Source organism: Raphanus sativus, chromosome 6, assembly GCF_000801105.2.
Source record: "Raphanus sativus cultivar WK10039 chromosome 6, ASM80110v3, whole genome shotgun sequence".
NCBI lineage: Eukaryota > Viridiplantae > Streptophyta > Magnoliopsida > Brassicales > Brassicaceae > Raphanus > Raphanus sativus.
In genome coordinates this window covers 15570921-15585322 of record NC_079516.1, presented here as the reverse complement: position 1 = coordinate 15585322, position 14402 = coordinate 15570921, and the positions used below count along the sequence as shown (strand labels likewise).

The window sequence follows — 14402 nt, the reverse complement described above, 5'->3', positions numbered from 1 at the left end:
TACAAAAATTGATATTTTTTTTATTATGTGTGCGTTCATATTAAACATTTATATATATATAAAAGAACATTTTCATCCCTCCCGTGATGTCCACATCAGCATCCACCTAAGAAATAGGCGAACCCACAGCATCCACGTCAGAAACTCACCGTTTCATTAAAGAGTGATTTTATGGTTACGGGCTTATTCGCGGTGGGCTTCACGGTGCGTTTCTTTTGCGGCCCATCGCCACAGTCTTCTACGGGAACCCTAATCAGATGCTTTCTTTCGTGTTCTTCGTTCGTCTTGAATCGGCGCAAAGACTATCTAGCTTCTGTAACGGTGATTTTGGTTTAATCGTCTTTATTCCTCATCCCACTACGAATCTACCTCTTGCGCTGTTCGTCTGCTAGATTTGTATAAATACGCTGCAGCCTCTGGCGATCCCTTTGATGAAGCTGGTATGGATGAAAACTTCGGAGACGGAGAGCGAAGGGAGACTCTCCACTTTCATCTTCAATACTGTAAGTCATTCGATCACCTTCCCCGGTAGAATCATGTGTCTATTCTGATTACTGTATTTTTCATCAGTTAAAACATCATCATATGGATACTGCCCAAAATGGAGCCAGGTCTGGTGATTTGAACAATCAAATCCGCCGTTCAAAGGTAATATACGTCATGATTCTTAAAACAATCGAATCCTTTGCTACTTTTGTTTGCTGTGTCCATCATTCTAATATAGATTTGAACAAGCTAATTGATTCTCATGTTATAAAGACTCATGTTATAGAGTCTTGCTTTAACTCTAGAACTGCTAAAATAAATCATGCTTTTTCTTTTTTTTCTAACAAACACTTGATTTAGATTTTACAAGCTTAATTTTGTATATATAAAAACTTGGTTTTGTCTGAGAAAAATGATCTTTTACTAGCCAACAACGGAGTTTCAAGACTTTGTCGGGGACGAATATTCAGAAGGAATCTTTTGCTCGAGCTTCCTTCCTATCGGTTCGACTAAATTACTCCTCCTTTACGAGATGTAATGATTCGTCACCGTTAATAACCATCTTTACTTCTTCCACCCACGATCATGATGATTAATCATTCACTGCTTCTTATCTCTCTAGATTGTGGATCTCAACCTGTAAAAAGGTCAGCTTTCAACCCTTTAGCATCATCCTCATAATTCTTAGTATTTCTAGAAATTTCTTTTCCAGTATAATGGTTAACCCATCAATCGTTCTCTCAGATTTGCAGGCTAGCCGATGTTCTTCAACCGTCAAGGTCTCTGATTTTGGAAAGCGAACACGGTGGAGAGCTGACGGATGTGGACATGCTCCTGCTAAGGTGATTCTGTTTTTAAACAGTTTATGAGCTAAGAACAGGTCTGTGTCTATTGTTGTTCTTTTTTTTTTTGCATCCAATATTAAAGATCTTAACTTTTGAGATCACCTTACTTTTTGTCGTTACTTCTTTACTTATATCAAGAGGATCTGTAATCTACTTCATCGGATTTGAGTTTAGATTGTGAATGGAATCACTTAAAGTATATGCTACAGTAGAATCTGTGTGGGTTTGAGAGATACGAGATTCTTATTGTTCTATCGTGATCAAATCTTCTATCCTTTTGTCTCTACAGATTTAGATTTCTGTGTTTAAAAATTTTCGGGGTACTTGAAAAAGATTTCAACGTTTCTTATCATGAAAAGTAGGAAATTTAATTACTGGATTGTTGATGCTTGCTTTCATAAAAGTTGTACTAGCTTTGTGAGCTCATGGTACTTGCTTTCATAAGACATGTATTTAATCTTACAGGTATTTGATCATAAGAGTTGGCGTGTTTGGAGACGTTTGCAATGAAAAGAGATAAATGCGCAAGAGAATGGATGCGGATTATGTTGAATATTATGAATCTTTGTGAATTGGATTTGTTAGGTTAGTGGGAATAATTGTTTTCAGAAAAAAAAGGTTAGTGATAATGATGATGATGATAGGTGGAAGGTGATGATGGTACAGATGTCTTGAGAAACACCAAGCATGGCATGATACGCTAGATTTGATCAAAAAAGGCATGATGCAGTTGATATACACAACATTGTTGCTTCGAAATCTATCTTTTTTTTAATGTCTTTCTGCTAATTAATCTCTAACAATTATTCAATCCAAATTCTAATAAAAACATTTCTTCTCATATATAATTTACAAGAATTTCAAATAATACCAAAATATCTTATTATAGCAAAATTAAACTTTTTTTCTTTTCAACTAAAAATGATTATAGTAAATTATATTATATTGATATAGCAAGTTAGTTACATATAATATATACATCTATCGGTTATTATACTAACTATAGTCTAAAAGTTAATCATAGCATTTATTCTGAAAATTCTATTGGTTATTAGATTACATGGACTACTTGATCATAAAATAAGAAAACATAAAAATTATAAATAAATATTAAATAGTAACGAACAATACTTTTTTATGTTGTATAACTAATTAAGATATTTATTTATTTTGATACATCCATATAAAAAAGTATGATAGTAAAATCGGTTATATTCACCTCACAAAAAAAACATTGTTGTAAGTTAGATAAATATTGTTGTAAGTTACATAAATTTTATAATTTTATATTTAAATTTTAAATTATTAATTTTTTAATCCAAATTGAAAAAAATATCTTCTGATATTTTATACACAAAACAATTTCTAATAATACCCAAATATCTCATAATTACAAAATAAATAAAAACTTTATTCTCAACTATAAATATTATAGTTACAAATATATTACATCTAATGTTATAAAAAATAAAAATAAAATTCAATAGAACAAATTAAAAAATCACTCTCTATGTTCTAAAAATTATTCACAAGTCAATCTTTTTGGACCACAAATAACTCACCGAATATGAGATCAAAATTTTGTAGAAGAAAACAGCATAAAAACTATTTGTTGCCCTCACAACATATCAATGTTACGATATTAGAAACAACCTGTTTTGGATAATAGAAACAATTAGCATAAACAAGTAAAATGTATCTTACCACATATAATCTCTTTTTACCTAAAACTTTATAATGATCATATACATTTTCAACAAATGCAAATCTAAAACACAAACCACAAAATTATACAAAACTTAATAACCTAAATCACAAGTAGAGTATGTTCCGCCCGTAGGGCGGGCCGATTCTAGTAGTTAAAATAAGAGAGTATCGTATTTGCATCCATCAGCTTTGTAGAAAGTATATTTACATTTAATGACATTAGTGTGTAGGGATGTTGTATTGGGTTCTTATAATTAGGGTAGTACCAGCCCATTGAAATTTTTAAAAGCCCTAAACCCTAATGTTTTATCTGTAAACCATATCGGGCTCATTTAGGGTTGGACTAGATAATAAAGGGTTTTGAAAGGGCTAGGCCCTATTAGTCATTATATTTTTTTTAAAACTAAACTACGACGTTTTCTTCTTTGATCAAAGCTTTCTTCTTCGTTCTCGTCGCCATCACTCAAGGAGTCGAGGGTTTCAGTCTTCGTTCTCGTTGTCATCAATCGATCTCAGTCGCCATTGATCGAGGAGTCGAGGGTTTCAATCGATCTCGTCGACGAGGGCTTTAACATCTCAGATTCTCAGTCGGTGGGTTTCAACATCTTAGATTCTCAGTCGGTGGGTTTCAATCAACTTCGAGATCGAGCAATCTCCGGCGTGAGCTCTCTGTCCTCAGACTCGACCTCTCTCTTATCTCCTCCGATTTGGGTTTCAAGCATTGTTGAGGTAACAATCATGTACTCATGTGTGTTTGATTTGTTTTTGAGAATGGGTTTTAGATCCTTACTGACGTTTGTGCTTTACATCTTTACTACTTGTTACCTGATGAGCTTCTGTAATACGTTTGAGAATGGAGTTAATACTGTAATTTGGTTCATCTTACATCTTTACTATTTGATCTTTCCGTTAGTCTTTTGAGTTCTGACTTATAGTGGTTGTGGTCTAAATCTCAATGCTGGTAACTGAACAGGTTCGGATTCCAAGGAGGATGCTTGGGGTGGGTCTAACCTCGGGTCTAGTTTGATGATGAAGATGATGATGATGCTGCAAAAAGTAACTCTGAAATTGAAGATTCTAGCGCATGAAGGTAAATCTTATGAGCTCAAGTCTTGACTATTGTTTTAAAAGATATTCGTTTTTGACTATTTTTAGAATTCTTTAGTCGCTTATGGGTTTCATGAAAGACAATAGCTTTGTTCATATCTTCAGTAAAGTTTTAATCTTTTTTGGTGTCTTTGTTGATGGTTTAGTTTGTTGAGGCTTTACTTGATTGTGGACTAATCTGTTGCTCTGTTTCGTAGCATTTACGCTCATTTCTCTACGGTGGTTTTGGTTTTCAAGCTCGCTAATGGGTTTCAGGAAAGTCAGTAACTTAGTCATGTCTTCATTGATGTTTTAATATTCTCTGTCTCGTCATTTTATCTGGGTTCTAGCCTCAGTTTGTTGATGTTTTCGTTTGTTAAGACTTCACTTGATTGTGGATTAGTCTGCTCTGTTTCATAGTTCTTAGGTTCAATTTTCAGGAAAGTTATAGTTTTGTTGTGTCTTCAGTTCATTGAAGTTTTAATTTGTTCTGTCTTGTAACTTTTGGTGGGTTTTAAGTTGAATTTGTTATTGTGAATTTCAGGAGATTAGCTTCCACAGAAGGAAGTGTTGGTTATTCCACTGGTTGCTGTCTTGATATCATGATATGTGAAAGACCATCTTGTTTATTTTGCGGTTTGACTGTAATAAAAGTATACTTTGTTTGACATTTTTAACTCGTTGATCTTTTGTACTTGTTTATTTCAATCAGAAACTATGTGTTTACATAAGAAAAAAAATATAAAGGGTTTAAAGAGTTCAGCTCTATTTTACATAGTTTTAATGGGTTTAAAAGGGTTAGGGTCACTTAGGGTTGGGTTTAAGCTGAATAGGGTTGGGTTGGGTTGGGTTACCCTATACAACATCCCTATTAGTGTGCATACAAATATACATACTTAAACACTGAAAATAGTATGCGAATTAGGTCTTCTTTCAAAAAAAAAAACAGTGGTCCGATAAAGTCCAAACCAAACTGTAGATCGATATAGTTCTGTATGGTATTGCCCTGCTAAAAATCCTTGATCGGTCATTGGTTCTTCTTCTTCATCTGTTATGATCGCCTCTATCTCATCGTTAGTCATCTTGTAGTAATAACATCGGTTAAAATAGTCACGAAGCACGCCAAAACAGTAACCACGAAGAATTTAACTATTTAAGCCAAGCTACGGAGACAAACATACGGACAAAAGCAATGCTGTTAACCAGGGCCAGCCCAAATAATAGTTGGGCTCTGTGCTGATTTTAAAATTTTGCTCCCACATTAAATTTGTGAAGGATTCTGATTATTTATATTATACAACTGATTTTAATAAATTAAGAACTTGTTTATTTAAGAAAACTGATTTTTTACTGAGTCTATTAATAAATCTGGTACAAAGAGGGTAATTTGTTTTTGATTATTTCTGATGCATTCAGTTTCTGTATGTACATGTATCGTCAGATGATTTGTTGTCGTTTATGTATAATGTAAAATATGAAAGTCATGTTTTATTAAATCCTATATTTTATATATTGACATTTTAAATAATACATGAATCTTTTATTTTTACAAGAGAACTTTATTTCAGTCTGTGGCCATATATAGAATATGATCATGCATGGTTTTCATATAATTTATCCAATTGTAGTGAGTAATGAGAAATGATATATTCAAGAAAAAGGCTTATTGATTTAATTTTGCAATGTACTAAATAGTAAATTTTATTAAAATGGTTCATATTCTATATGTGTTAATTAGTGATAGTGGCAAGAACATTTTGGAACCAATATTGTTTCAGCTTTCTCTCTTTTCATCATATACATGTATTTTTTATATTTTCAAATCAGTTTTTATTTCATTAATATCCTAAACATAGAATGCATGGTCAGGTAAGAATATCTAGTTAACAAATTCATTAGATGATGATACCTAGTGTGTTTGGTTCTAAGTGGTTCCTTTGCAATGTTCCTACTAATGATGCCCACAAGAATAGTTTGGCACATAGTTTAATGTTTCAACAATTAGCCTAATCACATAACTTACATGAAACCATCTACACATAAATTATTCTATAATATTAGTTTTCATTAATCAGATTATGATGTTTACCCACCAATTGGAATTAAGTCCGGCAGAAAAAGATTAGTTCATTTCGACATGGTAAGCAAGACACGGTTCGTAGCCTAGGGAGAGCTAAGGTTAGGCATACAAAGTGCATTATTAACATGTCAAAATACAACAATGGTTTCATTTCAAAGTTGGTAATTTTTTTTTCGAGTCAAGTTGTTTCTACATTGCGTCTGTTCACCTTACAAAATAACAATTGTCAAAATAATATTTTCATACTGTACTAGCATACTTAAAGTGGATATTTCATTGGTTTATAAGAAGGGTAAGTATTCTCTATATATCCCAAATCAGAACTTCGATATGGTGTATCACGTCTAACAAGGTTAATCATCTTTCAACCATATTCTTCTTAGAGTTTGCGTTTTATATGAACGATATATAGACTCTCTTTCAAGGTTTCTCTTACTTCCAATATTATGGATAATCAACTTTTTGACCATGAAAATGAACTAATTTTAACCACTAATTATCGCTGTAACTATAAATCATTCTCCTAACAATCATGGGAGGCTGTACGAAAAATGCCATTCTTCTTTTGTAGGGGCACTGAGTTCTGAAAATGACTTTTTATTTTAGTAGTACCCTATTATTTAAAGAAACTTTATTGCAAATGATATTATAACATAATTTTTTTACAAATGCATTGATTCTTCAGGATAATTAAAGAGGTTGTGATATTCGCAAAAGAATACACGTTAGCCTTCATGATTTACATTATAAAATTATAATTGATGATTAAGATTAAGATTAATGTGACCTGTAACAATCATTATTCGAAACTTCTGGGAGAAGAACCTCGAATATTAATCTAAATAGAAGTGATTGATAAGGATGCCATTTTTTTTGGTTGTGTGTGCGTGTCTTATTGCTAGACCATATATCTTTGGTTGGGGATTAACATAAAGTTGCAATTTCTTTAATTTTTTTTTATTAATTTGAGATTTCTTAGAGCTTTTTTTTTGGTGCACAGATTTCTTAGAGCTATTGAAAGATTCAGGCTAATCATCAAAAAAAAAAACCGATCGACAGATAGACCTTTTTCTAGATATTTAAATAAGATACATATGCTTTATATATGTGTGGCCATGTGATAAAATGTAATGTCATCCGAACCGGATTGTTTAACTTTATCGTACCGTATTGATTATACTGCAGACCTCATATTAAGTTTCCCCAGCAATACCTATTTACTTATAAGGATAAAAGTTTCATATCAAAATTGGAAAAAAATATAAATAATATATAAAATAGGTGAACCAATTCACTTATTATCAATTGGTTTTAAATTAGAAGTCCATCTAATCTAATATGCTATGAGAGTTCGATTCGAATAGTCCAACCTAATCCATTATCGATATTAGGCCTGGGCAAAAAGCCCGAACCCGAAAGCCCGAACCGAACCCGGTCCGTTATAAGTGATATGGGTCGGTACCGGATCTTGCTAAAAAACCGAATGGGCCTAATTTTTTGGTATAACGGGTCTCGGGTCGGATCGGTTTAAACCCGCGAAACCGAATGGTTATTTCGGGGTCCCGAGACTTGCGAACCCTAACCCCCTTTCCTCTTATCCTTTCACCTCACATCTTAACAAATCTCATCCTCTGCGACATATCCGAAAGTTTCCAAAGCTTGAAATCCCTAAATATTCTCACAAAACTCGTTTCCTTGCTTCGATTATACAATATCCTAACCGATTCTCGTATCTCACACCGATCTTCTTGCTCGATTTGAATCCGAAACCCTAATTAGACGATCCTATAAATGTCTCTTACCTCATCGTCTCTCTTCCTTCACACAGCTCAAGTAATCGATCAAAGGTACTCATATTTGGAGTAGTCGATACTTGTTTAAGACTTTGAGAAGTCTGTTTTTTTTTTCTTTAACGTTTTCGAATTCGATACATATTTTGATTTCTATGGGTTAAATTTCAATTTTTTTTTACCTTTTTAATCTCATCAACTAGTAATCTTAGGTTGTTTCTCGTTGACTTCAAGTCAATCCGATTGTGTTTGATGCGTTTTAGTAGAGGACTAAATTAGTCTGAACATTTTAAGTGCTTCTGTATTTTTAAAGTATCCGTTAAGAGATAGCCGAGTGTGTTTGAATTTTGAAAGAAAGAGTCATAGAGTAATACATATTTTTCCTTTAAAAGGAAACGGTAGTTCATCTCTTGATGCGTTTTAATAGACAGAAAAATGTGTTTGAATGTTTTACATGCTTCGTGTGAGAGCAAGTCTGTATTTTTCTTTATAATTTTCTTGTACATAGCAAACTGTGTTTGGTTCATATTGGAGATAAATGATTCTAACGAGTTGTCTCTTCTTTTGCAGATGGTTGCATCATCCTCCAAGTCCAAGCTTCCACAACTTGACGAAGACAACATGGATGTTGAAATGCAATACGAAGAAGATGCAAATGCAACTCCTGGAGTCTGTTCTCAGTCGAAGAAGGTGAAGAAAACAGTTGTGCCTAGGTCTGGTGTGTGGAAGCATTACACCAGAACCAAAGACAGCCGTGACAAGTGCATCTGTCACTATTGTCAGAAGGTCTTCTCCTGTGCTACCAAGTCAGGAACATCAAACCTCCAAAAGCATCTGACGATCTGCAAATCCTACCAGTCATGGTTGACAAGTCAAGGAAAGAATCAAGCCGTGATTACCACTGAAGGCAATCTGAACTCCTCAAAAGTCTCAGAGACGGTTTTCAGAGAGGCTTCTAATGAGTTGATTGTTGTGGCAGAGTTGCCTCTTTCATTCATTGAAAGCATGGCGTGGAAACACTTCTGCAGAAAGGTAATAAATTTCCTTAACCCTGATCCTTTTTAATATTCTGTGTTTATATACTTGTACTGACATGTTTCCTCTCTTCACTTGCAAGGTTAACCTTTACAAGCCTCACTCGAGAAGGACTGCAACTAGAGACATTGTTGAAATGTATGTGATGAGGAAGGAGTCTCTGAAAAACATCCTCCGCTCAACCAAACAAAGAGTTTCACTGACAACTGATATATGGGTTTCTCACGTCACAGGTATCATACTTATAACTAATTTACTTGTCAATTAATTAATATATGGGTCTCGCAAGTTATTGACACTCTGATGCTTACACGATTTCTTGGTTTCATTTTTTGTTTCAGGTGCAAGTTATATGGTAATAACTGCCCATTTCATTGACGCTACATGGCAGCTGCAGAAGCTAATCATCGGCTTCAAGTACGTGATGGACCATAAAGGTCTGACCATCTGCAATGTCCTCTTGGAGTGTCTCGCTGACTGGGGTATTGAGAAGGTATTTTGCATTACCGTAGATAATGCCACAGCTAATACTTCGGCTTTAGGGAGGTTTGATAGGGAATTTCGTGAGGTTGCTCCTGATGCTTTAGTTTTAGATGGAAACTTTTTGCACATGAGATGCTCTGCTCATATCATCAACTTGATAGCTAAGGAGGGTTTGACTGAGGTGGGGGATAATGTGTTAGCGATTAGGAATGCTGTTCAGTACGTGCGCTCTTCCACCAGTAGGCTGAATGCATTTGATCTTAGAGTCACTACTGGTAGAATGAGCCGTGGTAGCTTGCCTCTAGATATTAAGACTAGGTGGACCCGAAACCCGAATGGGACCCCGGTTGCCCACACCTAATCGATATAACCTAAAATTAGTTTACCGATATTTTTTCGAACATTCCGATATTAACATATATATATAGTGTAATTTTAATATTGATATCTATTAAATGATGTTTTGTACTTATATAGTTTTTTATCATTTGTATATTTTTATAACAAAAACTTTAAATCACGGATAACAAAATTTTCATTTTGGGATTAACAATCTTAGTAATTTATAATTTTTAAAAAATCAATGCAAAGTTTAAAATTTAAATATTAAGTTGTCAATATTTGTTCACAGATTTTATTAAAAAAAATATTTAAAACAAATTTTGAAATTCAAATATTTATGTATTTTGATATGGTATATAATTAATTTAAGCGATATATCTCAACATTAAATGAGACTTTCTACTTACATGATTTATACCAAAATAATTAAAAAATGGCTCACAAAAATTTAATTTGTTACTTTTAACAATTTTAATAATTTATAGTCGTTCAAACAGATCAAAATATAACATATATAGAAAAATCTAAATTTTTATTATATGATAAATGTGGTTACGCAAACTATTTTAATAGTTTAAATTTTAAAATATGATAAAGTAGACACTAATTTTTATCAAAACTTATTATTCAAAATCATTAACTTCCACATATATTTTAGCCACATTAGAAATTATGTAATTTTTATTTAAAGAAAGAATGCAGAGCATTAATAATGAATTTATATATTTAGATGGACCAACTACAAATAAACTATTAAGGATTAGAAAAACTAAAAGTCATTGCAGAAAATTTGTTTATTTTCTGTGAATGTTTATTTTTCCTGAAATTAAAATCTTGTATTTCTCTTCATCTTAGGATAAATTCATTCACTATGTTTATTTATTAAATTTATATTGATTTTAGGTTAGCATAGTTATTTATATTAATGCTAAAAATTGGGGTTTACAATAACTTATATAGAAATTATAAAATAATATCTATGTATATAATAAAATAATTAAATTATGAATAATAAATTATAACTTAAATAATTTAATTTAGAAAATTGGTTCACTAACATAAAAATAATTAGCTTTTAAAATGTATAGTAATAAAATATTTTAGGTTACATAATATTTTAATTATAAAATTATATTTTATTATACTTTTTTGGTCAAAAATATATTGACTCCGGTAACAAAATTTTCCGATTCAACCATTGGAGACAAAGATTTTACATCGAAAATTCGAAAATATCTTAAATAATATATAAAATAGATATACATATTACTAACTAATTTTAGGTTGAAAAACATCTAACTTAAAATTATTTGTGAATTGTTCGTAAAACATCTATTTGAGAATATGAATTATTAGGTCTTGGCATTAGCGGTCCGGATGCTTTTTCACGAGAAAATAGAGGTCATGTTAGTGTAGTCAAGCTTTTAAATTTAATTTTCATCAAACTAATACATTACTTTGGGCGTCAGTAATAGTTTTAGGGTTATTTTATAGAATCTTGATATTAAAAACACACAAATTAATTACTAGAAAATAAGAACTCTTCTTCTTAATTTTTCTTACGAAAAATTATCTCAAAAACCTTAATTCTCTCAAACACAAAACTCACATCTCGTAAGTTATGCTATATCTTACTATCTCCTAATATATGAAACTAAAACTCCTAAACTCATTAGTAATACAGTTAAATATTTTCTTCTTTTTTTTTAATCTTATTAGTAAAGTACAATTCAATTGGTTTAGGTAACTTGCTCCTCGAGTTATCAAGATTACTTAATTTTGAGATTAGCCCAAACTTAATTAATGTAATTATTTTTAGGAATAATTCATACTAACTAACTAGAGATAAAGAATAGGGCGTATAACGGTCCTACTTCAACTTGAGTAGGATAGTACGCATAGTGGAGAGCTACAAGAAGGTAAATTTTAATACCTACTTTTTGGTTCACTATGAGTTTTAATACCCAGAACTCAGTTTTTCTCAAAATAATGTTGGATAGCTTTGAACTATTTTTTTATCCGAAAATATAAAATACTACATATTATTTTAACATATTTTAACATTTTTTTCAAATATTTTAGATAAATTAAATAACTGAAAATTTCAAAATAATTTATAAAAAAACAGCGAAAGATAAATAGAACTTATTTTACAGGTTTAGATACTATAAAAACATTTCAATCAATAACAAATAAATTAAAATATTGAATTATTTGATTTATATTCCATAAATAATGGTTATATCATTTATTTAAGTAATATGATAATTTAATAATAGGCATATATATATATATATATATATATATATACATTGAGAATAATTAGATTGTACAATAAATATAATAACAAAAATAATTATGAAAAATGTTAAAAAAGTATATATTATCTGAAGAAAAATTTTCTTATTAAACATAATCTTTTTTACCTAACATTTATTTTGTAAGTTTTCAAAATTATAATAGATATTTCTACTTTATATTTAAACTTATCTTAAATCACTAATACTCCTTTCTTTATATTACTATTTATGTTTTCAAATAACATTATAATTAATCGTGTAACAAACTATTTAGATAAATTAAATAATTTATAAAAACAACTTGCAGGTTTAGATACTACAAAACATTTCAATCAAATAACAAATCAATTAAATTAACAGATTATTTTGTTTGTATTTAACAATAATGGTTATATCATTTGTTTAAGTAACTTAATAATTCAACGGATTATTTTATTTGTATTTCATAAATAATGGTTATATCATTTTATTTAAGTAACTTAATAATCCAATATATTCAGTACATAATATATATTCACACTATACATTGAAAATAACGACATGATACAACAAATACAATAACAAAAATAATTGTGACAAATGTTTTAAAATATATATTATCTGAAGAAAGAATTTTAACACTAATTGTAAACAACAAATTTAAACTAATTATAAGATGAACTAAATTATTAACAAGATAAATTACACCAAAATTATAATAAATTAATTAAGCTATATAAAGAGTAATATAATCAAGACATATTTACAGTTCCAGTTATTTTATATTTATCATTTTCTCTATCAAAATTTTGTAGAAACATTATAATTTTATAAAAATACAAAACAACAAACTTTTAAATTTGGATTAAAATATGATGAATTATGAAACTTTTACAATATAAATCAAATTAGATTACATATCAGTCATCCATTAGTTCAATTGGTTAGTCTCGAATTTTAGTGATTTTTGCAGGTTTTAAAAATGAATATTTTCTAAACTTAAATTGAGATATCAGATCATGTGTAACTAGTTTAATTTTAAGTTCAAGTCAAATTTTTAAAACACTGATTTAAATATAAAAATATTTTAAATATACAAAAAATTAAGATTCCATGTAGGTTAAGATTTAGTAGTATTTTAAAATGCATCTCATGTCATGCGTAATCGGTGGATACATGGATTTGGATTTTATGAGGGAGGAAAGGGGAAGTACAAAACGTAAGTGGACAAATATACATACAGATGCAGTATTTTATTGCAACTTGGTTGAAGTTGGAAAACAATTTTGAAAAAAATAAAATTGTAAATAATACAAAGTTACACAACTTAGCTTATTAAAATTTAAAGCAACAGGCTACACGCAGGAAAGTCAAATGTCAACCTTTAAAGCTCTAGTGCTGAAGTAAGTGCTAGCTAAGTACACTAATTAACACTTAAACATTAGTTAACTCATAACACGATTCTTTAACTAATGTTCATTTTGCGGCATTATTAAACTTTGTTCATTAGATAACGCGTTTGATGAAAGAAAGAATAAAGAGAAAGCGAGTCAAATTATATATTTAATTACTGTTGACATAGTTTATTTTTTTAATTTAAAATGAGCGACTGCGATTATGATCTTAATTAAGAGTTTAGTGACCAATCTTAACGATCAACATCATAAAATCTAAATTTCCTGAGTATCCCTGCTTGGAGTTGGGGTTGGCAACATTTTTATTGGATGTTTAACACATATACCTGTAATAAGGCCTATTTTGTTCCCTTTTGTTTTATCTTTCTTTTAGTAGTGTTTTCTTTTCAGGAACTAAAGAACAGGATTTAACAAAAACTAAGGGAAGGTTATAGGGAAACAAATTTATGTAGAGTTTATGAATTTTAATAGTTGATAGATTTTTGAAGTTACATAGATTGTGAAGATATATGTACATTGACTTATGAAAATTTAATCATATTTTTTTCAGATTGGTATATATTTTCATGAATTTTAATTACCTCTTTTCAATCATTTTTTGTCAAGTAAATATATAATTTGTATTCTTTAAATCATATCATGATTTTTTAAACATGTTTTTTTGTTAAAATAAAATAATAGGGATACATACGAAATTATGTTAATATGATAAGATAAATATAATATTAAGCAACGTGTTTCAAAAAAAATATCAACAACTTTAACCATATTATTTTTGTTTGATAATCCATATATTATTTTTGTTTTATTAATTAATGATAAAACAACATACATACAATTATATATTCAAAAAA

At 30.1% G+C, this 14402-nt stretch overlaps 1 protein-coding gene and 1 long non-coding RNA gene across 5 annotated transcripts; both read left to right on the top strand.

The window, feature by feature from the left end:
• The first annotated feature begins 178 nt into the window (after nucleotides 1-178).
• LOC108809388 (uncharacterized) lies at nucleotides 179-2114 on the top strand. Of its 4 annotated transcripts, none has more exons than XM_018581533.2 (6): nucleotides 182-503; nucleotides 571-648; nucleotides 914-1020; nucleotides 1109-1133; nucleotides 1231-1328; nucleotides 1797-2114. In XM_018581533.2, the coding sequence occupies exons 1-6, from the start codon at nucleotides 432-434 to the stop codon at nucleotides 1849-1851; spliced, it is 435 nt and encodes a 144-aa protein (XP_018437035.1). In that variant the 5' UTR covers nucleotides 182-431; the 3' UTR covers nucleotides 1852-2114. The 4 variants fall into 4 exon arrangements, with proteins under 4 accessions (XP_018437036.1, XP_018437035.1, XP_056844388.1 ...); XM_018581535.2 differs by having other exon boundaries at nucleotides 187-503; nucleotides 1231-1366; XM_018581534.2 differs by lacking the exon at nucleotides 1109-1133 and having other exon boundaries at nucleotides 179-503; nucleotides 1239-1328.
• Nucleotides 2115-3440: 1326 nt separating this feature from the next.
• Nucleotides 3441-4881, top strand: LOC108838440 (uncharacterized). The gene is made up of 3 exons (XR_001947524.2): nucleotides 3441-3767; nucleotides 4012-4128; nucleotides 4669-4881. It is a non-coding gene; the product is annotated as an uncharacterized LOC108838440 (long non-coding RNA).
• The last annotated feature ends 9521 nt before the right edge of the window (nucleotides 4882-14402 follow it).